The sequence below is a fragment of the Schistocerca piceifrons genome, chromosome 1 (assembly GCF_021461385.2).
Source record: "Schistocerca piceifrons isolate TAMUIC-IGC-003096 chromosome 1, iqSchPice1.1, whole genome shotgun sequence".
In the NCBI taxonomy this organism is placed as follows: Eukaryota; Metazoa; Arthropoda; class Insecta; order Orthoptera; family Acrididae; genus Schistocerca; species Schistocerca piceifrons.
In genome coordinates this window covers 130,695,444-130,722,829 of record NC_060138.1, presented here as the reverse complement: position 1 = coordinate 130,722,829, position 27,386 = coordinate 130,695,444, and the positions used below count along the sequence as shown (strand labels likewise).

The 27,386-nt window shown below is 43.2% G+C and overlaps 1 protein-coding gene across 4 annotated transcripts in view; it reads right to left on the bottom strand.

Annotated features, from left to right (window-relative positions):
- Positions 1–27,386, bottom strand: part of LOC124782465 (protein-tyrosine sulfotransferase-like) — an 878,071-nt gene that overhangs the window by 32,579 nt on the left and 818,106 nt on the right. For all 4 annotated transcript variants that reach the window (XM_047253943.1, XM_047253942.1, XM_047253944.1 and 1 more), the window contains one exon: positions 102–355. In XM_047253943.1, the coding sequence (XP_047109899.1) occupies positions 102–355 (254 nt within the window). The remainder of the gene's footprint in view (positions 1–101; positions 356–27,386) is intronic.

Here is a 27,386-nt window from a genome sequence, read left to right as displayed (position 1 = left end):
AGAAGTAAAGAGACAGGCCCTCACTCAATAAGCGAACAGAATGGCACCGAAGATGGTTGATAGTGGTAGGAAATAGCTCGGCGTAGCCGCGCGGTACTCACTTGGAGAGGGAGACGCCGCCCGGCTTGTTGATGAGCTCCTCGTGGTGCAGCACGGACTCGTTCCAGGGCACGTCGAGGAACTTGAGCACGCGCGCCATCCACTGGCGCGGGTGCAGCACCAGCTGCTCGTACGGCACCATGAGGCAGCGCGACGGCCCCACCTCTCGGCACTGGCCGTGCATCACGTGAACCGCCGAGTTCCACTTGCCCAGGCACTGCCTGTAGCTCGTCAGGTCGAAGCCCGTTATCGTCACCTGCGGCAAGCGTTACCGTCGCTGTCTCACTCAACAAAATCATCATCGACGCCAATTTCCCACTGATCAACAACCGGCAACAAAGCTTAGCTGTTAACAACAACCCGAAGTACAGGGTGGGGCAAATAAAAGTGGCCTGGACGAGTGGGTACGATTGGACGTGAATTTATGGCAGCATTAATAGAGGAGAAAAAGACGTACGGTTACTTCCAACAGGATAGAGCAACTGCCCATACACCTGGCCGAACCCTGGAGCACATTTATCCAATTATTATTACTATTATTATTATTATCGTATGCATCAATTACAGTAATACACATTTAGCAAAACAAAGAAATATATATAAAAATGAGCATGTGAAATTATACGGGTGTTACAAAAAGGTACGGCCAAACTTTCAGGAAACATTCCTCACACACAAAGAAAGAAAATATGTTATGTGGACATGTGTCCGGAAACGCTTAATTTCCATGTTAGAGCTCATTTTATTACTTCTCTTCAAATCACATTAATCATGGAATGGAAGCACACAGCAACAGAACGAACCAGCGTGACTTCAAACACTTCGTTACAGAAAATGTTCAAAATGTCCTCCGTTAGCGAGGATACGTGCATCCACCCTCCGTCGCATGGAATCCCTGATGCGCTGATGCAGCCCTGGAGAATGGCGTATTGTATCACAGCCGTCCACAATACGAGCACGAAGAGTCTCTACATTTGGTACCGGGGTTGCGCAGACAAGAGCTTTCAAATGCCCCCATAATGAATGAAAGTCAAGAGGGTTGAGGTCAGTAGTGTGTGGAGGCCATGGAATTGGTCCGCCTCTACCAATACATCGGTCACCGAATCTGTTGTTGAAAAGCGTACGAAAACTTCAACTGAAATGTGCAGGAGCTCCATCGTGCATGAACCACATGTTGTGTCGTACTTGTAAGGGCACATGTTCTAGCAGCACAGGTAGAGTATCCCGTATGAAATCATGATAACGTGGTCAATTGAGCGTAGGTGGAAGAACATGGGGCCCAATCAAGACATCACCAACAATGCCTGCCCAAACATTCACAGAAAATCTGTGTTGATGACGTGATTGCACAATTGCGTGCGGATTCTCGTCAGCCCACAAATGTTGATTGTGAAGCCTCATCCGTGAAGAGAACATTTGCACTGAAATGAGGATTGACACATTGTTGGACGAACCATTCGCAGAAGTCTACCCGTGGAGGCCAACCAGCTGCTGATAGTGCCTGCACGCGCTGTACATGGTACGGAAACAACTGGTTCTCCCGTAGCACTCTGCATACAGTGACGTGGTCAACGTTACCTTGTACAGCAGCAACTTCTCCGACGCTGACATTAGGGTTATCATCAACGGCACGAAGAATTGCCTCGTCCATTGCAGGTGTTCTCGTCGTTCTAGGTCTTCCCCAGTCGCGAGTCATAGGCTGGAATGTTCCGTGCTCCCTAAGACGCCGATCAATTGCTTCGAACGTCTTCCTGTCGGGACACCTTCGTTCTGGAAATCTGTCTCGATGCAAACGTACCGCGCCACGGCTATTGCCCCGTGCTAATCCATACATCAAATGGGCATCTGCCAACTCCGCATTTGTAAACATTGCACTGACTGCAAAACCACGTTCGTGATGAAGACTAACCTGTTGATGCTACGTACTGATGTTCTTGATGCTAGTACTGTAGAGCAATGTGTCGCATGTCAACACAACCACCGAAGTCAACATTACCTTGTTTCAATTGGGCCAACTGGCGGTGAATCGAGGAAGTACAATACATACTGACGAAACTAAAATGAGCTCTAACATGGAAATTTTTGTGTGGGGAGTCCTCAAGTGTAAGATATATCGCAACAACCCTCACAGTTTTCAAGAACTGCAGCAGAACATTTCAGGAGAGTCTGCAGCAATTCCAGCAGTCACGCTTAGATCCGCCTTCAGGAGCTTGCTGACCAGGACCTAAAAGTGCCAAGAGATGAATGGTGGTCATTTTCAACATCTCCTTACCTGTTAGTACTGTATTTTCTTTCCTCCTATGTGTTTCTTTGTACTCAGGAACTCTGTTCTACAAGCCACTTTTATTTGCCCCTCCCTGTAGCACATGGCATTTTCTCGCCACTTCCTATGAATACAAACATTTATAAAATAAAATGGAAACCCCACAACACACTCAGGCTTTTACTACATCGGTCTTCGGAAGTATGGAAGGATGCTGAAAGTTAAGTGCAGCGATAAGATTAAAAATGAGGTTGCCCTCCTCTGAATTTACATCAGTACTCCACAAGCTATCTGACAGTGGGTGGTGGGGGATACTTCTGCTACCACTAACGGTTAGATTCGAAAGGCTTTCTTTCGCAGTCAGAGATCATAAGGAGTTTGCGTTTAATTTTGCTACGAAGAATGGCCGTAGTCCGACCTACCAACAGCTGTGGATATCGTTCACACAACTAGTGGGATGTCGAGAAGAATCCTGGAAACTACCCAGCGAGATACGGCGGCTTCTTCATCCAGATAATTGTCTTTAAGTTTCGCTGTAATGTACTGGAAAAAAAGGAATTGTTCCCGTTAATTGTGTACCTGACGGGAAACGAGGTTATCCCATGTGATCACGGCAAAACATTTCAAACTAAAGTGTCCCTTCAGTTTCAATTGAACAACTGAATGTTGAGATCACCTTCAATCATAGAGAAGTTGACTTTTGTCCATGAACCGTAAACAAACAAAATGTCTGAAGGTAGTAATTACTACTTACATAACCTATAGTTAGAATAACTTTAACACCTAATCTGTAAATTAGTTTTCAAACAAAAAAATTGGAAGTTACAATGCAATCTTCTTTTAACTCATAATGCAGTGGGACGTCCATAAATGACGATAATCCCGGAGATGTGTTGTACCCGTTTAAATGAGTTTCTGATTCAGTAACATTCACACCTAGTAGCACATATCTTCTTTCGAACTGTAACAACTTTATTCTTTTTGAAGTCTGACAGTACTTGGCCTGTTCTATATATCTTCATACTAGGCGGAATAGTTTTGTCACAGTTTGTTCTCCGGAGGTTATCAGTAATTCTAAGGGTATGTCATTTACTCCAGGGGCCTTATGTCGGCGTAGATGTTTGAGTACTCTGTCAAAATTTTTCTCGCAGTATCGTATCTCATCTTCATCAAAGGCCAGGTCCCTTCTCGTAATACCGTCTCCTAGTTCGCTCCCTTTGTGTAGGCCTTCTACACATTCCTTTCACATTTCGGCCTTTGCTTCTCTGGTTACAGTGACGAGTTCCTATATGAGCTTTTGATATTCATATAGGTGCTTCTCTTTTCTCCAGAGGTGTTTTTAATATTCCTGAAGGTGACACTTATCTTTATCTCGTCACGCGAGGTGCTAGCCAGTTTAGCCATTTTTGTTTCCCTATTTTGTGCTTTCTGCCATCTCATTTTTAGACATCTGTATTTTCCTTTTCATACTTCCTTTGTAGTATTTTTATATTTTCTTCTTCCGTCAAGTAAATGCAAAAACTTGAGTGCAATCAAAGCTTTTCTACAATCCCTGTTCTGCGGCTTCCAATTTTCCACCTCTCATAACTACGAGAGTCAGAGTCCGCATCCGCTTCTTAAAAAGTTTTGCAGTTGAAAAATCTGGTTTAGAAATATCTGTCTTACCATTATTTAATCTATGTGCAACTTTCCGTTGTCTCCACAATTTTTAAACCTAGTGTCATTTTTATACAAATTTGTTTATCAATCACTTAGCCAAAGATGTGAGTAATTAAAAATATGATATACAGTATCATACAGCATAGGCACTGCAAACCGCATTAATACCAGTTAAACTTCATGATACACGTTGTACATTCACATACTGAACACAATCCATGTATCACAACTTCTCACGCTGAATCCGTGTCTGACTTAACTAGATATTCGCTTCTTGCAGAAACAGGGCAATACTAATACAGTCCGTCGTGGACAGCTCCCGCAACATGTCCGTCACAGACGTAGGTTTCGGAATTCCTGCTCAGATCAATGCCCTGAGAAGCTAGCGGCGTTGCCTGCCATTGTATCACATGGCTGAGGTTTCCAATCTTAGTCGGCTGTACTGTGTACTCCTTTGGACTGTTGTGAGATCTGCCATGTCTGCGACCATTCTTGAAGGGTTTGTTTCTTTACATCAAAAACAAAATCTATACGTGGAAGGCAAGTGTAGTGAGGTTGGCCACCAATCACTTATTTTTACCAGGTGCTCCATCAACTCCCTTGATCCAAAATAATTGGAAACGTTAATGTTATCTTTCACACTGGTAGATTAACTTATTACATCGAGCACATGGCGGTTAGTGTTGGAGTCCCATTGGTACTTTTCTAGATTTTGCAGTGCATTTATCGACTCCATGAAAATAAGGAGGACATCGAACTGGCTGCATATCGAAGAGCTTCGATAATTGCAAGAACTTAGTGAAGATGTTGGTATAGCCAACAATAGTGGATCCCCGCTGAAGTAAGCCTCTCTGGTTTTGGAGCCGTCACTAGATACTTTGACCGATGATGGCTACGTTTATGCAGTCAGAGGGGAGACGCCAGTAGGAGAAGTGAATGACTGATCTCACCTCTGGGCTGGTAGAAGTTTTTGGGCCAATATTCAGTACTTGTATTCCTAGCTAAATGCAGGAGGAAGAGTGTCTTCCACAGCGAGGGTTATCACGTATCATTGCTGTCTGAAGCTTTAAGCTAGTAGAGGTGTCCTCCTTCGAATTCTGTCGACGGTACTCGTTCTCCTCAGTGAAGCAGTTACGATTATGAAGGAGAGGATGAACTGTTTGCGCTGCTCTCCTAACTATGAAATTCTGAGCCAAAAAAGTCCTTCGTAACCGAAGGGGTATCTCCCTTGCCTCCACCAAAAGAGCATACACAGGCGCAGAAATCATTGCGTCAAGACAGATTTGGATGGCGCGGTAGTGCTGAGTGTCAATTTTGCTTATTAGAGATGTCAAGGCATTTCCATATAACGTGCATCCATAATCCAATACAAAACGAATCATGCCTCGGTAAGTAGTGAGCAGGAATGTAACAACTCCCCTACATACGTGGGATACTGCTTGTTGATGTTAACTGATCGTCCGACAGTGCCGTTACAGGCGCCATGTCACTGACTGCGTGGCCCCTCCCGCCGGAGGTTCGAGTCCTCCCTCGGGCATGTGTGTGTGTGTGTGTGTGTGTGTGTGTGTGTGTGTGTGTGTGTGTGTGTGTGTGTTCTCTTAGCATTAGTTAGTGACCGATGACCTCAGCATTTTGGTCCTACAGGAATTCACACACATTTGAACATTCAGATATTCCACACAGCATGCCCACGTCAGTTTGCTGTGGATGCAGAGTCCACGCCATTCGACTGAGTTCCTGGCTGAAATGGTAAAAGGCCCTAATCGTATCTCGGACGTTGTTATCGTCCGACTCTTCCGTGTGCATCATCGGCGTACGTTAGGAGCTTTACTGAAGGATCAAACATTGTACCAAGTTCTGCAGAATACACTGCATAAAACAGCAGGAGTTAAGATGTAGACTTGCGGCAGTCCTATGTAGACCACACGTGGTCCATGAAAGTATTGTCCAGCGTCCTGACACAAATCACAAGTTGCCGTAAGAAAGAGTAAATGTTTCGGGATATGAGACATGGCACACCCACGGACTGAAGCTTCTGTATCAGAACGTTCCCGTCCACAGATCCATACGCAATGGAAACATCGATAAACAGTGCTGTCAGGTAGCCATTAGGAGCATAACTACTACGTTTTATGCCCGTAGCTAACAGCCTTAGGCTTTCTACGGCCCTTCTTCCTTCTCGAAACCCGTATTGACATACTGGCAGAAGGAGTTTGCTCTCAAACCGCCATTCCAGTCGGCCTTGCAAAATCTTTCTAACGTTTTAAGCACGGAAGAAGAAACTATGGGATGGCATGAACTGGTCACACCAGCGTCTTTTCCAGGCAGTGGCAGCGCTTGACGAAAACTGGACGTCGGCGAGAAATCAGCATTGTCAGGCCTCTTTCAATTTCCAGCCAGAAAGAACATCTTAAATTAAATGAGCTGAATGTACATTAATAATAATTATACACAAATTTTATTAGTATACAATACAAGTATTTTTGCAACAATAAAAATTAAAATAAACAAACACAAATTAAAATAAACGAACTTTTCAGTTTTTCACCTCAGCGAATTTTTTAAAAACTACGTCATAGTTAATACCAGCCGCTATTTCCGTTTCAACTGACAGTATTCACAACGCAGACAGTCTTACTTAGTTCGGAGATCTTAATCAATTTTAACTTGGAGAAATTTCTCTTAGCCTTTTTCCACAATCGAATTCCAGTCCGCCATTAAAATAAAATTTTTGTCTCCTTACGATCTGAATAACTTCTTCTGTTTCACATAAATTATTTCAATCTCTTCATCTACGGAACTAGTAGGCATAGAAACTTGTACTATTGTGGTGGATGTTGTCCTAGTGCCTATCTTGGTTACAATATGGTAGTAGTCCCCAGTAAACGCCTTTACCAACAGGTTACAACCGTAAACCGGTTTTTGTAGCAGTTACCCTCACTGCTACCCTTCTAATATTTCATACAATATACGTGGACATGAAAATACCGCGATACGAATCTTGAAAGATGATCAATTATTTTTATCAGTCACCACTTATTTCATCTCCGGTAATGTTTGTTGAAATGAAAAAGTCTAGTGCATTGTGTTTAGGAATCCACGACAAACTGTAGGTTCCCTGTAACTGGCTGTGTAAGAAAGTTCGAAGGTCGGAGGAAGGAAAGGGCGTTCTACATCGAGCAGGACCGTGCCTATACATTACACAATCAGAGGGATCTGAACGCTTAGATCTAATGCGAAATTAATCATTTGATCCGAGAGAGGAACTACAAGGTAAATGCAGTAGTGCATTCCTCTCTGAATAAATGTAGCTACAAAAAATCGTCATAAAGGACTGAGAAATTTAATCGCTGCGCGAACTGTACCTGGGTAATTCGAGCAAACTCGTGAGGGGTTGGCAGGTTGCTTTATTGTACTACGACGAACAATTTTTAATATACAGAGTGGGGCACGGCTCCTTCCTTCCCTGAGCTCCGCAGTGGAATCTCCAGTTAAGCTAATTTCGGAGGAAAAGTTTGTGGTGCTTCGATATACACCGCTCGGATATGGAAACTCGTCGCATCTGCGCTAGAGCAAAGAGACGCAGCGGTAAGCAAGTTCCATAATTTCAGATTTTACTGCTTAATTACATATTCCGAATGGAATTAACAGAGGGCACCAACTCTAGCTTAGGGAACTCCATTAACTGAGTCGCAAACTCGCAGCGACAGGCGCTATAGTTAGCGAACGAGACATTGCGCTGGAGTAGTTTCACGGTGCCCCCTATCTTGTGCTAATCATTTAATCTCTACGCAACTATTACAACCAATGTCCGCAATAAATTGTTTTGCATATTCTAGTCATGATGTACCTCTACTACTCTTCGTCTCTACTGTTCCGTCCAGAGCCACGCAACTGTTGCTTGTGGGAGGAGAAATGTGTGGCCGTGATCGACAGTAAGAACTCATGGCTGTTTACTCCGAAGAGAGGACCCTCCTGTCTGTGATGAATGTGGCGTGCAAATCAGTGTATACCACATTTTAAATAGGTGCATTTTATTTTGCGAGAAGCGGGCAGAAGCAAATTTAGGTGGGGATCTGTCCTGTATTTTATCTCGTGATGTGACGAATGCAATCAAGCTTTCAAAATTTCGTGATAAGTGTGGACTCTGGCCTAAGCTTTTAGACTACAGATATTAGTACGTCGCAGAGTGGCAGGCTTATACTCTTTTAATCCAGCCATCGGCCAGCCGCAGATATCTCTTGCCTTCTTTTATTTATTTCGACAGCTTTTCCCTTTTTACGGTGCGTTAGATCAGAGAACACGATTTCGTTGTTTTTTGCGTGAGTGCGCGTGTGCAGGTTTTCAGAACTTTCTTCACGTTTTTATTCAAAGTTCTAATTTTAGTAACTTTACGATCTCCCTTCCAACTGGTCTAATTACATTTTGGTGGGGGCGTTAAACAACTAGGGATAGTGGGTATCGCTGAAACAACCGGTTTTTGGTTACACCGTTTTGTTTTAATCTCCAGTTTAGCCTGACTGTTAAAAACCCGTTAAAAATAACAGGTTTCTGGAATAACCGGTTTTCGGAACTTTATTGCTTCCATTTCCAGCAATAAACTAGACAACGAACAAACATTAAAAAATTTTATAACTATCCCAGACTTTTGAATAAAATATTTCAAGTTACGTAGATTCAAAATATCAAATAAAGTAAGTAAATTAAAAAAAAGAACTTAATCCGTCTACCGTTGGCTGCTTTTTTCGAAAAGTAATGAGGGTTTGAATAACACAAAAATTCACCAATATTCTCCCTCTGACCTAATTTTTTAAATCCCTGCTCGAAAATCATGTCATCGAGGATCATACCAGTATTTGTCCATTTCGAATAATCAGTGTTACACGGTGAAAACTGAGAGTGGAGAACTCTATTCTTCGTGTTAAGTTGTCCGTTTCCAAGGGCTACAAACAGATGAAGGCATATTGTATAGACACAGGCAACATACCAGCTTTTTCCTATTTTATTTTAAACCATGAATGAATTTATGAAATTCATGGTGAAAACCTTAAGCTCTCCCTCTCTCTCTCTCTCTCTCTCTCTCTCTCTCTCTCTCTCACTCTCACACACACACACACACACACCTCCCCCCCCCAACACACAGACACACACACACACACACACACACACACACACACACACACACACACACAAAACGTCCAGAGCAAATCCTGCGGAACGAGTATGTCAAAAACTGGATAAAATCGTGTCCACTGATTAACACTAGTAAACATCCAATGATTAACACTGGTAAACAAATTAAGAAACTACGATGGTTCTTTGAGAGTTGACTTCCGCAAATTTTTTCTTTTGTATTTGTCGTTAGTTATTGACCAGCACATTCACTATTCGAAAACACCTTTTCCGCAAAGTGCTGCTTCCTGCACGAGTTTTCTTTCTTTCTTTCTTCCTTCCTTCCTTCCTTCCTTTTAGATAGGTCAGCAGTCTTCTGCAAGGTCTGAAGTGGTTTGCCACACCCGAAAACGTATGTTATTTCTTGTATATGGTCATATTGTTATCTCTGTCTTTATCTAGAAATTGTGCATTGTCCAGCTCCCTCTAGTACGATCAAAGTTACTTACTTACTCCCCCACGTCTTAAAAAATGTTCTATAATCCTGTCGTTTCTTCTAGTCAGTCATCTCCTCATGTCCACTGCCTCCTTAGTTCTTATAATTACAGTAATTTTTCATCATGCTTCTGTACCACCTAAGGTCAAATGCTTCGATGATTGTCTTCTGTTCCGGGTTTCCCGTAATCAAGCATTCAGTCCTATATTCATCTTGATTTTGAAGTTCTTGTGTCCGTATTTGCATACAAATTGATTTTTTTTTGTTGGATGATGTAGTCCAAATGTACATTCTCAGAAATTTCTTTTTCAACAAGACTTATATTTGATACTAGTATACGTTTTAGCTAGGAACCCTCTCTCCACCTGTGTCAGTACTCTCTTTCTTTTTTAATTTCGTTTAATTTGCCAGCGTCATTTCTACTACTCCTCATTACTTTCTTTTGTTTTTCCTTTATTCCCAATTCACATATTGCATATAGAAAACCATTCCATTCAACACGTCGTTAATTCTTTCTCGCTTTCACTGCTGATAGCAATGTAATCAGGAAATCTTATTATTGATGCCCTTTGTGTCTAAATTTTAATTCCATTTCTCAACAACCATTCCGCTTTATCCATTGCTTCTTGTATATTAGTTTGAACGGTAGAGCAGACAGATTGTGTTTTCGTGTTCGCGCTTCGATCGGCCTCCATGGCGATTTCCATGCAGCGGAGGCGACGACGAATAGCAGCCGTCATCCGCACGTCGCCTCGCGCAGTTGGTTGATGTGGGGGAGGGGGACCAAACAGCGAGGTCATCGGCTTCATCGGATTAGGGAAGGAAGTCGGCCGTGCCCTTTATAATATAATAAAATAATGGAATATATGACAATAAAATGTTGAAATGCGTGGCTTTTTAAACTGTATTGAATTAATTAGATTAATTTTTCGGCATGAATGACAAGCACAATAAGCTGAGCTATGCCTGGAAATAAGTTCGTATTATTTTGCAGGTCGAAGAAGATTCTTTCTCCGCTGTAGATTTGTGCTTACTATTCTTTATAATGCTACGTTTGGTCGCCGTGTTCACCTTTGAAGTCTTGACCGTGTTCCCAATAAGCTTATCGGATTTTCGTAATTTTCCGAAGTACACAGGTGGGCTTCAGTTCTTGTAATAATCGTACTATTTGAAATAGCAACTCACACGACCTTTCAGTTAATAAAACAATACAGTATTTTTCTAAACGGTGCACATATGAAATACGTACTCCTCACTTATTCATAGCGACCCCAAAATGGCGGTCTACAATTACTCGCTAAAAATGGCGTGCTTCTCACTCGTTCACTAGCTGAACGCGAATCCTTCCTTCCTCCTACTGATACAAGAAAAACTCCTCTCTTTTTTCACAACAGAAAATCAAAAATACCTGACAGTAGGCATAGGTTCTATGATGGGCTACCGCTTCATATTTTCTCTTTGCCTTTAAAGAAGACGAAAACATAAAAGAAATGCAAAAGGTTTACCACACCTTTCAAAGGAACCATCCCGGAATTTGCCTGAAGCTGTTTAGGGAAATCACGGAAAACATAAATCAGGATGGCCGGATGCGGGTTTGAACCGTCGTCCTCCCGAATGCGAGTACAGTGTGCTAACAACTATGCCATCTCGCCCGTTACCTTGCGCCATGCTGTCGGTAATATATTGTGCTTTATCCATCTCAGCCTATACCTTACACGTATTCTTCGGAGAAGGAAGGAAGGTTATTCACATATTAGCTGTCCCATCGAAGTAACAGATGAAGAAGACGAACACCTGTCTAGAGCCAAGCGAGATGCCGCAGTGGTAAAGCAGTGGACTACAATTCAGGAGCAGTGCTGAACAAAACCAGGCTCGATCACCCATATTTAAATTTTCCGTGGTTTCCCTTAGATCGAATAAGACGAATCCCAGTATGACTCATCTGGAAATGAGACAGTCAATTTTGTTTCCCATCCTTCCTGATGCTCAGTGTAATGACCTTGTGCACTGGACAGGAGCATCCTTGTTCCTTCTCTCAACGCTAAGGTACAAGCATTGCCCCCTTCCAACTTCTTTATTGAATCAAAAACTTTATTCGACAGCAGGAGTCTCCATGTTGCCACTGTCGGATCCGTGCAAAGGGTTCAAAAAATGGTTCAAATGGCTCTGAGCACTATGGGACTTAACATCTGTGGTCATCAGTCCCCTAGAACTTAGAACTACTTAAACCTAACTAACCTAAGGACATCACACACATCCATGCCCGAGGCAGGATTAGTACCTGCGACCGTAGCAGTCGCGCAGTTCCGGACTGAGCGCCTAGAACCGCTAGACCACCGCGGCCGGCCGTGCAAAGGGAAACCCTTAGATCGGCATCGTTCACAGCTTACGACCACCACGCTACGCGATGTGTCTAGCAGCGATGACACGTGGCGTTGCTGCGGTATTCCGAATCTGTGTGCCTGTCTCATCTTCCACGCCTATCAATTGAAAAAAAAAAAAAAAAAAAAAAAAAAAAACACGCGGCACTGCACAAGCACTCACCGAATCGTGCATCTGAGATCATTCATACATTGAAGAAATGTAAGGGCAAATCCCATGCAGTGGTTCTTTATCAGGACAATAATGCGAGTTTGGTAATGAAAGGGAAGAAGAAGCACCAAAATGCGTAAGCTCCATTCTCAGGTAGTGTACAAGGCGTCCAACTCCTTTTTAGAGTCCGTCTGCTTTAGTTTCGTCCTTCATTAACCTATCTGGTTCGCTGCACGAAAGCATTGCCTAAAATAATACTGTGGTTAGAAGATTCCTTTATTAATGGTGAAACATATATAACGAGGACACTTCATTCGTGGATATCAAGTTCTTTGCAGGCAGTTGAGATGTTATGTCAATACCGTAAAAGATTTCACACTTTCTTACTAATAATGCGAACATATTAGACTGTACAGTACATGGAAGTATTCAGATGAATAAGTGTCATCATAAAAATTACAAACGATCTATTGTAACATAATACAGCATGCAATGAACATTGTACAAATTCCTACATCACCCGAGAAAGGCGCACATGCTCCGTGAAGCATTGTAGTGACTTAAAAAATTACTTCTTCAATAGCATACAAAAACTACCAGTACGACAAACAGATAACACAGCTATATTTTAAAAAATGCGATAGTCCCACGTTTCCTTCAGAAACAGTATTAGATTTCAATCGTGACCTATTTCAACATACTTCACTCATCTCATTTTGTTCTCCCACTGCCAGCATGTGATCATATCGTTCCTGTTGCAATACTCACGATCTTTTACTATCACGAGACATTCGACCCACAGAATCCATATTACTTTGTCCCATCCGCCCTCATACTATGTATGTGTATGTTTACGAAAACCTTTACGCCACAGGGATACTACTATGTATAAGGAGGGCGATCAAAAAGTTTTCGTTCGAAGACCATTCATTACACAGTCGGTTTGCCAATCAGGCACAATCACCGTGAGCATTAAGGGAATCATCCAACCGAGTTGAAGATACCCGTTAGGTAAAACGAAGTATCCTGCTGCGTGAAGTAGTCTGTGAGTGTCTGCTGTACGTCCTCGTCCGATAGGACTCTTCGACCTTCGACGCCGTTTATAAGGGACCGGAGACCTGATAGCCGGAAGGGCAGAGACCACAACCATAGGGCGGGTGCTCGTTCAAAAATGGTTCAAATGGCTCTGAGTACTATGGGACTCAACTGCTGAGGTCATTAGTCCCCTAGAACTTAGAACTAGTTAAACCTAACTAACCTAAGGACATCACAAACAGCCATGCCCGAGGCAGGATTCGAACCTGCGACCGTAGCGGTCTTGCGGTTCCAGACTGCAGCGCCTTTAACCGCACGGCCACTTCGGCCGGCTGGCAGAACTGTACACGACGTTCAAAGTCGTCGCCATGCAATTCCTGGTGCATAGAAATATGGTACGGGTGCAATCGATGTTGATGTAGCATTCTTAACACCGACGTTTTTGAGATTTCCAATTCTCGAGCAATCTGTCTGCTACTGATGCGCAGATTAGCCGCGACAGCAGTTAAACACCTACTTGGACATCATTTGTTGCAGGTCCTGGTTGATGTCTCACATGTGGCTGAACACTTCCTGTTTCCTTAAATAACGTAACTATCCGGCGAACGGTCCGGACACTTGGATGATGTCGTCCAGGATACCGAGCAGCACACATAGCACACGCCCGTTGGGCATTTTGATCGCATTAGCCATACATCAACACGATATAGACCTTTTCCGCAATTGGTAAACGGTCCATTTTAACACGGGTAATGTATCACGAAGCAAATACCGTCCGCACTGGCGGAATGTTACGTGATACCACGTACTTACACGTTTGTGATTATTACAGCGCCATCTATCACAAAGCGAAAAAAGTGGTCCAACTAAAACATTCATATTTCTTTACGTGTTACACGAATATGTAATAAAAATGGGGGTTCCTATTTAAAAAACGCAATTGATATCCGTTTGACCTATGGCAGCGCCATCTAGCGGGCTAACCATAGCGCCATCTGGTTTCCCCCTTCAAGTCAGACGAGTTTCGTTCTTTGTAGTTTTTTCGTTTGATGCTGATTTCGTGAGATATTTGGCCCGGTCACTATCAATTGACCTACGTTTTATATATAACCTCTATCTACGCCCACAAACGGGATCTTTTTGACTGCGGCATATAATAATCTGCTGCGTAACATAAGAGGAAACCACACTTCTCCCAGGTTTTTACAGAAGTTTTTACAGATGGCTTTTACTTCAGACTGTCTCCTACACAACAACTTGCAAGCAACATCTCACACAAGTTACAAACTTTCTTTTGCCTTATGACGATACCCGCCTGTTTCCATCTTCGTACGACGGCGTTAACTAAGCCACATCATATTACTTCTCCCTTCGGCTGCCGCTGGTAATGTAACTCACCTTCCAATTTATTATTTTTGACGTGAAAACACCCTTTTTATGGGAAAAAATAACGTTAGTTTGGTATCGCAAATACCTACGAGACTAATAATTTATAAAATAACAGTTGAGCCCATAACGCATACATCACGTCTGTACGTGTTTGTCGCGCAGTATTTGTTTTGGCTGTGACGTTATCGAACCAGTGTAGGCTCGAGTGATTGTTACGATTTAGCTTCACATGTTAAGTTATAATTTGGTGCAGCATGGAAAATGCTTTTAGCTACGTTATTGATTCGGGTGTCATTGTGAAGACCTTACGGAATCAAAGCGAGACATTTAAAATATTCGCCGGAATATCAGTGAAAATCGGTGTTAAATTGAAAATTACAAAATAATGAAACATGTCGTAATAAAGTTCGAATTTATAGAAAACCTAAGTCAGGGGAAAGCTCTAGTCTAAAAGCATCAAAAAACTCTGAAAAGTTCTGTGCCGATTGAATGCGAGGACTACGGCAGCATCGAAAAGGAATTAAAAACGGCGGAAAGTGGTTAACAAGCTGGCCCATCACGTATACAGCGGCCAGCGTTAGTCCAAACTCATGATCCATCTCTTCTGTAATATTTGTATTTAAGACATTTATAGTTAAATTGCATATTACCACGAAAAATTTTTACGATTCTATCCCGACCCTTTCACGTAAAATCTACGGTGCAGACTCGAACTGAATACACAAAAATTTACGCTGCAGTTATTTATGACTGGATGTTAACACGGTCGTAATTCAAAGTCACTGATGCGATCAACAAACTGCGGCATTTATTCATGGCTAGCAGTAAAGCAGAGCACAACGTATGTACACGTTTCCAGTAATCACTCGTACAATCTGTCACTAATCACCATTACTCCATTCCACACCAACAAGGGAATTAACTGCCTATTATCACATCTGCTAACAGACACCAATATACTCACTCGACTCGACCAGACTTGCTACACCTGCGCTAGCAGCGTTTAACAATGTTGTTCAAAGATTATTTTTATTTGTAGCTTCATGCACCAGAAGCAGCGTATGTTTGGAATCGTTTATCAGTGCTCACTAGAAATGTAAATCACGTTAAAACTCCCGTAAAAGATCGACGTGTACGAGCAATGACACTTACCAACCTCACATCCTTTTACTTCGTTCTCTTCATTCCCTAGGTATGACGATGACAGTAATAAAGTGATTCAAAAGATTGCGGATAAATTTAAAGGGATGATAGAGCAGTCCACATTTAGAACTTTTGTATACGAATTTATGGTCTTGAAAGTAACATTGAGGCATTGAAAGCACTGAACGGTCAGGAACAACAAGATCAGTCAGCCCACAGGCACCGTAAGTTTACCAAAGATACTGAATAATCAACAGTGTTGCATATTATAGAATGTGTTCAACATGGCGACCAAAACCTTCGCCTCAGGCATAACATCTTCGTACAAAATGATGGCGCACTCTACAAAGTACAACAGTACAACAGGCATCGCGCGAACCTTATCAGATGCTGCAAGTATCCTGACGAGGATGTTACTTCGTGGCCGGCCGCGGTGGCCGAGCGTTTCTAGGCGCTTCAGTCCGGAACCGCGCGACCGCTTCGGTCGCAGGTTCGAATCCTGCCTCGGGCATGGATGTGTGTGATGTCCTTAGGTTAGTTAGGTTTAAGTAGTTCTAAGTTCTAGGGGCCTGATGACCTCAGATGTTCAGTCCTACAGTGCACACAGCCATTTGAACCATATCAGGAGAGTGAGGCGGCCATGCAGTCTGATCTCCCCTTCTAATCTCAGAGCGCACAAAAAAGGCCGATTTACGTACATAGCTTGAATACAAGACACTAAAGACATGACAACAGATGGAACGCGATTGTCAATAGGCAGTTGTACATACACAGGAACAGTACGTTATCCTTGATTAGCTTACGACGTGAGTATATTGGTTGTCATTGTTCTTCCTCCGATTCTAAAGTTTCCACCGGCTCAGGATTACTTCAAAGACCATAAGCTCATATTCCAAAATAGTTTTTTTCGACTCCTCTATGGACTCTTTTAATCCGTGTGCAATCTTTTGAATCACCATGTACAAATCAATACCCCAATTTCATGTACTGGCTTGAATTGCTACAAAACAATGTTGCAGGATGCAAGACATCTGGCCTGGAGTGAGAGAGAACAAGCAGATCCTAATTTAGCCAGGGTACATAAACAAATACACGAACAAATCATTAATTCGCAACAAAGACATCATTTGATCAGACTTCTCTTGCTCATGCTAACCAAAAAATAATATTTAAAAGACCCTCCTCATACAGAAAGATTTGTTTTTTCTAAGTTCAGCGGGCGTATTTAATGTTTCAGAAAAAACTGAGGAAATAACAATACAAAGCGAGAAATTCTGACGGAGAATTTCTTTCGTCAAGCCCAAATCGTAGGAAACAAATCGCAAGATCTATTAAAAAATTCGATAAGGGGTTGTCAGGTTGCCTAACACATGATACAGGGTGATTCTAAAGTCACTATACATTTCAGTGATATAGTAACGGAATATTTGTTTCTTGCAGGTACTACGACAGAATGCTAACCAATGAAGAACGAATCGCTGTTGTTTCTGATCGTCTTCGTGGAATGACACATGAACACGTGCAGGCACACTTTGCCCGTCGATTCCAGTAAACAGGCCCCACCAGGCTTGCTATCAAGACTCTAGTCAATAAATTCCAGCCGGCCGCGGTGGTCTAGTGGTTCTAGGCGCGCAGTCCGGAACCGCGGGACTGCTACGGTCGCAGGTTCGAATCCTGTCTCGGGCATGGATGTGTGTGATGTCCTTAGGTTAGTTAGGTTTAAGTAGTTCTAAGTTCTAGGGGACTGATGACCACAGAAGTTAAGTCCCATAGTGCTCAGAGCCATTTGAGCCAATAAATTCCAGCGTACTGGTAGTGTTGCTGATTAAGAACGTCCAGGGAGGCCGGCCATAACGCCAGACACCGTGCAAAGTGTGCAAGATGCGATCACACGCAGCCCTTCCGCATCTACCAGGAGACTTAGTAGGGAGCATGGTATTCCTCAAACCACTGTCTGGGGGGTTCTGCGTTACAAGCTGCACAAACGTGCGTACCATATCGAGGTCGTACGTAAGCTCGAAGCGGAGGACTACGCAGCCAGACAAGCTATGTGTCGTGACCTGCTACAAGCTGTGGAAAATGATAATTTGATGCAAAATGTCTTGTTCAGTGATGAAGCTACATTTCGTACCTGTGGACATGTGAACAGACAGAACTGCAGGATCTGAGCAGACGAACAACCACGTTAAAAAAAAGTGTGTGAAATCTTATGGGACTTAACTGCTAAGGTCATCAGTCCCTAAGCTTACACACTACTTAACCTAAATTATCCTAAGGACAAACACACACACACCCATGCCCGAGGGAGGACTCGAACCTCCGCTGGGACCAGCCGAACAACCAAGTGTACTGCAGGAGTGGCAACGGGACAGAGCAAAAGTGAACGTGTGGTTAGGGATAAAGTGGACAACAGTGTACGGGCCCTCCGCCTTCACAGAACAAACCGTTACTGGAACCACATACCTAGATATGCTATAACAGTTTTTGGAGCCCCAGTTGATATCTGATGGGATTATGGATACTGTTGTTTTTCGACAGGATGGTGCACCACCCCATTTTGCCCTCGTTGTTCGGGATTATCTGAATCAAGCATTTCCCGGCACATGGATTGGTCGTGTCTCTCCACGGATATGGGCACCCCGCTCTCCTGACTTGACACCCTTAGACTTTTTTGCATGGGGGTTTATCAAGTCTAAGGTATACCAGGCGTAGATCCGCAGCACTGAACACTTAACACAGCGGATTCGAACCGCAGCTGCTGAGATTACACCAGATGTGCTTGGACAGGTTTTTCGGTCTACAGTGGAGCGCTAGGGGGTGTGCCTAGACATGCAAGGTGGTCACACTGAAATGTACTGAAATTATGTTCCATTGTAACATAAGTAGCAGTACCATTACATATTGGTTAATAAAATTTGTTTAAGTACAAAATGCACCCTGTATAAGGGGCGATCAAAAAGTGCGTTTAGGGCTGTTGCTGCAGCCTAAACGCAACGTAGTGTGACAATGACATGTAGGCAAGGGATTAGTGAAGGTCGCGCGGGATTAGCCGAGCGGTCTGAGGCGCTGCAGCCATGGACTGTGAGGCTGGTCCCGGCAGAGGTTCAAGTCCTCCCTCAGGCATGAGTGTGTGTGTGTGTGTGTGTGTGTGTGTGTGTGTGTGTGTGTGTGTGTGTGTGTGTGTCCTTAGGATAATTTAGTTTCAGTAGTGTGTAAGTTTAGGGACTGATGACCTTACCAGTTAAGTCCAATCAGATTTCACACACATTTGTACATTTTTCGGATTAGTGAGGCATTCGTGTCTTTATGACGTGTGTGTATGCATCCCCGCGTGAGCTACAGCGACGTTATTACCAAATGTGACCACACAGGAGCATCGTTTTGTTCTTTTCTTGGCTGCCGAAGGACTAACACCGGTAGTCATCCATCGGAGAATGAAGAATATGGATGGGACAGCATGTCTGTCGATAACCACCACTGTGGAATGGTACGCCAAGTTCCGTGTTCGTCGCGATTGGACATAAGACACCGATATGGGAGGCCAGCCTCATCCATTCAAGGAATCTGGTGTTTCCATGACTGGGAAACGGTACTGCGGAACGCTGCAGAAATTACGGCGTGCAATTAAGGTCGTCAGGGAAAACTACGACAAGGTGTGCTGCTGCTTCATAACATCGCACGTTCCCATATCGTAACGTAGACTTTACGTCAAAACGAGTGTGAGATACTGGAGCACCCGTCCTTTAGTGCTGGTCTCTCTCTGTGTATGACGCCCGTGGTCCGTCAAAGGGTCGACGGTTTCTGTCGGACGAGGATGTGGAGCAGGCAGTTACAGTCTTCTTCAAGCTGCAGGACATGGTGTTTTCACCAAACGGATGTTTTCAATCTGTTGCGTCTGTGAGATGACTGCCTCAATGTCCACGGCCATTTTGCCTGATTGTCATACCGATTCTGGACTGTCGGCCTCCAAAGGAAACTATTTGCTCTCCCCTTATATTACGGAAAGGTTAACGATCGCAAAGTCAGTCCACAACCTGGAAAACCGGACACACCTCTAGACGGGCACACAGATACGCACCGTCAGAGAAGCGACTGTTGGGGTAGCGAAGCATTCAGCGGTAGCCAGGCTTCATTTGCATTTACGAGACCGCGCGGCTTCTTCCTCAAGAACTATGAGCGGCATTCCCGCACGTAGGCCGCAGTTGCCGAAGAAGCGCATGCATTCCTCTGCCGTAAAAGCCGACGGTTCGGTTCGATCCCCGTGATTGGCTTTTCAATACTTGTGCATTCGCAGAACAGCGATTTTGTCCAGACAGCGTTCTTGCACAACGAAGCCAGAAGACTTGCGTTCCTTCCAGCACCACCGACGCAAGAATTTCGGTTGGAAACGACTTAACAATTATTGCTGCTGAAGCAAAAAAAAAAAAAAAAAAAAAAAACTTTTCTGTCACTTCATGTAGCAATCTTGATTACTACTGCAACGCCAAGTGACTACGACAAACTCCTTTCCTGACAATGAAAAGTAATTTTTTCCTAACATATAAAACCTGAACACTATTTGGTAATTCTTTTATTCTCTAATCTAGCGCAAAATGCACTCCTACGCTTTCTGTTTTCCGTGACACACATACTGTACCTGAGAGGGGTCATTTAGGAGAAAGAGCAAACAAAGAGAAAATTCATAGACAAACCGAGATGTGGGCAACCTCAGAGGATAATTTGATACTTCCGGTAAAAAAGCAAGAGAAAATGCTTATTTCGGAAACAACTCGCCTTACTTCACCGCATGGTCTCCTTTGAGAGATATATTCTTGGTACAGCGATCCTACAGCTTTTTCATCCCATCGGAAAAATAGGTTCTCACAAAATTTTGCTAAATACTCGTTGATTGCAACTATCACTTTCTCACTATGAAAACGTCTTCGCAGAGATCAAAGCTTCAAGTTAGTTTAAAGGGAGAAGTCACTTGGGGGTTAATTCTGATGAATAGTTGTTCATGTACTTTCGCCAATGTTATCGCTGATGTGTGGGATGATGCATTAGCCTGGCGAAAGAGCCTGCTCTTTTTTTCCCAGCCAATGCAAGTTTCAAACGAGCCAACAATGAAGCACAGTAGGGTCCAGTTATGGTTCTGCCTTAGTCCATGTAATCTATCAGGATTATTCCTTGGGAATCCCAAAAAGCAGTGGCCACAACCTAACCAGTTGACAAAATGGTCTTTGCCTTGTCCGGTACACTTAAACTTTAACCAGCCTTCGTCCATTGTTTTGACTGCCGTTTTGACTCTTGGTGTGCTATGATGGATCCTGGTTTCAAAAATGGTTCAAATGGCTCTGAGCACTATGAGACTTAACTTCTGAGGTCATCAGTCCCCTAGAACTTACAACTATTTAAACTTAACTAACCTAAGGACATCACACACATCCATGACCGAGGCAGGATTCGAGCCTGCGACCGTAGCGGTCGCGCGGCTCCAGACTGTAGCGCCTAGAACCGCTCGGCCACATCGGCCGGCGATCCTGGTTCCATCAACAGTTATAAATCGGCGCTAATAGTTTTTCCGACTATGATTAAACATCGTCAAACATTGTGTTGAAATGTCCTACCGGATGTGCTTTTGGTCGATTGTGATCCACCGCGGTACGTACCTCGCACATAACTTATTCATAGCCAATTCTCCGTGCAGGATATTATACAGTCGCTCAACTGAGATGCCTACAGTCTCAGTCTGAGAAATCTCACGAAGTTTTATTCGGCGGTCTTTTATTATCGAATGATGGATTTTGTCAGTGATTTACTTTCTGGTAACCTCAATTGGACGGCTGGCACGTTCCGTCTCCGGTGCTTGTCCGATCATGTTTACATACATTAATCCAAAAGTAAAGGGTCTTCAAAATTTTGGAAATTTGTGGTAAAGACTTATGGGACCAAACTGATGAGGTCATCGGTCACTAAGCTTACCCACTACTTAATCTAACTAATTTATGCTAAGGACAACATCATACACACTCCACACTCATGCCCGAGGGAGAGCAGCACTGACCTTGATAAGGCCCTCTACACCACGCGGCTACTCCGCGCGGCAAGGGGTCTTCAACGATGGTGCAGAGTGCGCGTGAACTTCATCCGGTTCTGTTTTGATCTGTGCGGCAGTCGCACCGTTCAAATGAAAGTGTCTAATAGCAGCACAAGACTCAGTTTTTCTGCAGTTTCAATCTCAGACGACACACTGACCAATTCAGAAGACTATCAACAGTGAACGTACGCTGTGCTCTATTGAAGTTCTTTATACGAGCCTTGCAATAACGAGCTTACCAACCATGAAGGTGTTTGAAAAATGTTCGATTCTTTCACGGATATTTACCATACCTACCAACCCATCCTCGTGCAATTACCTTATACCTCGTTAACGCAGATAAATTCTATTCTGAGACAATTCTTGTTGAAACATTTCTTTAGTTAGGTATTATATGGGAGTATGGTGTACGTATCTGGCAGACAGCAACTCATTACTCAAATGTTACGCCTGTCAGTTAAATAAATGGTGTAAGAATATCAATGACACATCAAAGAGGCTATGAACAAAATAATTCTTTCATATTATCGAGTGACACAGGTAAAAACATACAAATACGATAAGTTGTTTCTCAGTTATACTGTAAAAATTTTCTGATTATACTATGGCTTCAGCAAGAAAGATTAACCGATACGCAGATATGGCACCATAGGATAACGGTATGTGGTACCGAAGCTCTACGTGTGAATACGTTCATTTAGAATGTGCAGGCTACAATATCCTAAAAAGTAACTGCTGATCCTGTAAATGGTTGTAATTTCCTATGGTTTTTGAAATATCTGTCGCACAAAGTAACTTGCTAATTCCGATACCCCTCATATGAAAAGAGGATGTGATTTTAAATTAGCTTCAGGTATTTAGCCGCACGACCAAGTTTGGGAGTCTCTGAGGACTACCCTTTGGAGGAGAACGGGGAAGCCCATCCTTACAATGGACATTAAGATATCGTCATCTGCCACATGTAAAATCCGTGAACATGATGTGAAGGGGGTGGTACATTTACAGTACTTACGAATTATGAGCCGTGTTATTTCTTCTCACTATTCCCTGCACATATTACACGTCCTTGCTTAGAATTCAGGGACGTGGTCGGATACACTTTAATGGAGCCGTTCGCTTTTACGGCAGAGGAACTGATGCATTTCTTCGGCAGCCACGGCCTATGTGCGGAAATTATGCTTGTAGTTCTTCAGGAGGCTGCTGCGCGGTCTCTTAAATGCAACTGCCTGTTGAGTGTGCGGTAATTTGTGCCATCCCTTATTTTGGTCGTGGATCGCGAACAGAAATATTTTGCCTGCTCTGTTAAACCATGGAGCAATTGCTGCAGATCAGGAATATTGCTGTTTTACAAACTCTAAAGACAACGCCAATTTATTCTGCGATGAAATTATAATTAAATCGAGACCCTAAGCTGCCGACCGGCGTTGATCAACGGGGACAGTTGAAAATGTGCGCCCCGACCGGGACTCGAACCCGGGATCTCTTGCTTACATGGCAAACACTATACCCATCCGAGCCACCGAGGGCACAGAGGATAGTGCGACTGCAGGGATTTATCCCTTGCACGCTCCCCGTGAGACCCACATTCATCTTCACGTAGTTAAGGCTAACCGGCCATTTGACCTCCTTGTTCTATGCAGATGCACGCACATTGCCCGAACTCTTACGGGACTCGGTAAGATTGTCTGCCGCGAGTAATGAGTGTAATGGGTAGGGGCAGTACGCATGTTGTGTGTGGACAATAAGTTGGGAATGTGAGCCTCACGGGGAGCGTGCAAGGGATTATCCTCTGTGCCGTCGGTGGCTCGGATGGACAGAGCGTCTGCCATGTAAGCACGAGATCCCGGGTTCGTGTCCCAGTCGGGGCACACATTTTCAGCTGTCCCTGTTGATGTATATCAATGCCTGTCGGCAGCTTAGGGTCTTGATTTAATTATCATTTCATTCTAGAGAGCTGCATGGTCACCGAAGGTGTCTGTTCCGAAAGGACAGATACCATCTTCATGAATTTATTCTGCAGACGTACTGACGTTGGACAGGAACGCTCCAGAAAGCGACCCAAAGCTCGGTCACAATGGGATATCGCTGGATCCCAAATGTCGGCATGCTAGACAGCGCCGAGGTAGAGATGGTGTGCCTATGTATCAGGGGCACGCAAACATTGAAGAGAGAACAGATTTACATGGAGACCGTGGGTCCTTGTCATCACAGATTTCGAACAAATTTGTGGTACATGTAAGGTTCGGGCTCTAATAAACTGACACAGCCGAGGCTCAGGATGTCCAAGCGTTTAGGGAAAAAAAATAGCGTTTTTGGTGCGGGTGGGGCGAGGCATGAGACATTTCCTAGTTTCCCGGAAGCGGTTAGCGGAAAGAATGTAGAATGATGACCTGACAGTTGTGGGCTCGAATCCCTAATCGGAATGTTTTTATTTTCAATTTTTACGTAACTTACATTGCAAATGATCCGAAACAATCCCAATGTATTGTAGTTACTAATATTTTTACAGAAAATTTCCAGTAAGAGATTTACCGCATACACGCAACCTTCGTATGCAAAATTAGATACTTCCATTACCTGTTTGTAACACACGTTCTGGGCTGATATTCATCGTAAAAATAGATGAAGCTGTAATTTTCTAGGCATCTTCCTCGGACTATCAAAGTCCAATTTTTACAATTACTTCGTTGCTTTAAGTTTGTATACAAAAAAAACTTTGTTAACTTTCATAAGAGATTCTCTCTGATCGCAACAAACTGATGGTTTGCATAATCCATCATTTCGCCAAATATTGCAGAGGATGGTTGATGATGTAAAATGGAATGTATTATAATACATTCTTTTCGGGCTGTGATTTTTCTTTGTCTCTCGATGAGGTACGAGCAGTTTTGAAGCTTTTTTGTCAAATTCTTCACTTGGCGATGAAAACAGACATCGTAGGGCGAGCTGCCGAAGGTTGCTCGAAGGTCAAAATGAAACTAACGCAATACAAAGTCCTGTTCGCTTTAACTGCAATCGCTTCTTGGAAATTTATTTGCAATTCCATATTTTTCTTAACCTTTCCTTTCCATACTTTTTATGAAGATATTAATAAATACAATACATTAAGAATTACTTCGGTGTACTTACAGTGTAAGTAACATAAAAATTAAAAATAAAGTTTCCGCGCACGGACTGAACCACCAGTCCTTCGAACTGCCCTTCTGTACCATTTCCGCTGGACCAGCCGTTGTCTAGAAACTACGCCAACATAAATGTCTCACGCTTCGCCCCATCCGCGCCAAAAATGCTAATATATATATACGATAAAGTTGGACGAAAACGGCGGTGACTAAGGGCAGTCTCCTCGTTAGTGTACAGTCTACATCTACGTCAATATCGCGTCACATCTGACATTAAGGCTGTCGTCTGACGACAAGGGGATTACCGTGTGTTGTAATATCCATTTGGATACACCCTTCAATAGTGAATTCGACTTGTGACACAGCGCAAAGGTAAATTTGTTGCTCTGAAACACATCGTCCTCCATAGACATCAATACGTTCCTGTAACAGTATACGTACTAATGAAGGTATAAATTTTTGGACAATGCGACTGACAACGATAAAGGTAAGACCCAACCGTTACCTCACAACTATCAAAGGAAACTAAAATTCTACGGAAGATATTCGTGAGCGGCGCACCAAATTAGTAATACAGAAGGATAAAACCCGACACAATGAGAGCCACAGAGTCCACTCAATGGACCACTGTTCCCTCGATTCAGCAAAAACGCTAACTCTGGCTCCTGCAGCGATTTCCAACCGTCAGGCGCGCTAGCAGAGCGTCCCAACAGTATTTCGACAAAGTCAAAGCGTTTGTCACTAATCGGTACATTTACATATAATGTCAGAAACTGGACACGAGCAGTTGGAAGCCGTCAGAACGACACCTAAAAATTTCCTCAAACCATTTCGACCTACAAGTCAGCATACGCGCATGTTGTTTGTGCATTGTCGTGTAGCTGAAGTTATTTGTTTCAATTACACCGTTATCCGTAGAACAATCACCTTGCTGGCCGCTGCTAAAGCTGTTACTTTTATCCGTTAGAGAAATAAAATTTATTCTAATACACCCGTCACCTATAAACAAGAAAATTTTCTTTCACCCAGGCATGTTTGGAACATAAGCAGAACTTCTTCTGGGCCTCTTTTTAATGCGTTTTCCTATGTCACGTATTTCATGGTGTTAGTCTTGGATAAAATAGCAACGACCTTGAGAGAGAAAAAATGAACTTGATTGACGGCATATATTTTTGCAGACCTTAGTGCGATGGGTATGAAGTAAAACTTTCTGGCAGATTAAAAATGTGCGCTGGGCCAGAACTCAAACCTGGATCCTTTGCGTATCGTGGGCAAACGGTCCACAGTCTGAGCTACCCGGGCACAACTTACGACCAGCCCCTACAGTTTTCAAGAATAGGACACAGACACTGGCGGAAGAAAAGAGGTGTGAGCGGCACATGAATCTCTTTTGGATACCTCAATCGGTAGAGCATTTGCCTTCGAAAGGCAAAGGTTTCGAGCTTGAGTTCCGGTGCACCACAAAGTTTCGATCTGCCAGAAAGTTTCAAATGAGCGCACACTTCGTTGAAAGGTGAACATTCATTCTGTATGAAATATTTTGAGACACTGTTTTACGCTGTCTCCTTCGTTTTTTGTGAATTCACTAACAAACACAATCTACACACTTTACAGTAGTTGTGTGGTTTGTCACAATAACTTACTTTTTCCTACGTGCTTTCTGTTGGTAGTGCACGACTACAGCATATTTGCAAGCGTAAGCTTGCTGCGCCTTGTTGTCTAAGCTTCGGTGCCGTGTAACACTAATCATAATATTAATACGTGAATACCAAAACTGAAGTACCGATTTTTAATATTAATTACACAAGAAAGCCAATGAAACATGAAACATGTGTAATTGAAAAGGTACTTTGGCACAGATGTGCACAAAGAAAAAAAAATCACGTGTGTACGTAGCCGTTAAGAATGGTAAAAATACATAGATGCTTTCATATTCATAACTGCGGTAGTACTATCTCTATCATCCATTAAAATCTCCATGAGGTGAACATCGAAAACTGAAGTACTACCAAATTCTGTCTTGCGGACTGACTGGGTGCTTGTAGACATGACACACGAAAGTAACATTTCTTGAAATCGTATTCCAGCGACGCTCTCGTTTACACGGTTCACTTGCACTAACTCACGTATACAGCGCAGCTACAATGCGACGTATGCCAGGTCTATAATGTTGTCAGCAATGGAAATCAGATTGTCGTAGAAATAAAGTCTGTAAATAACGTTGCATATTCATGTCGTTATTTCCGTTACTTTTCTGTAAGAGTAACTTTGTTGTCATTTGTCGCCGTTGCTAGAGAACGTGAAGTTAAGTTCCTAATTTTTAATTTCTTCAGTCTGAATAACTATGCCTTCCTACTTCCCTTATTATACGTAAACTGCATTTGTTTTCGGCTCTGCCTAGAAGGAGAACGCGAACGGGTCGCAGTGAAAGATGCACAGCTAGATTGTCATGTCACAAGG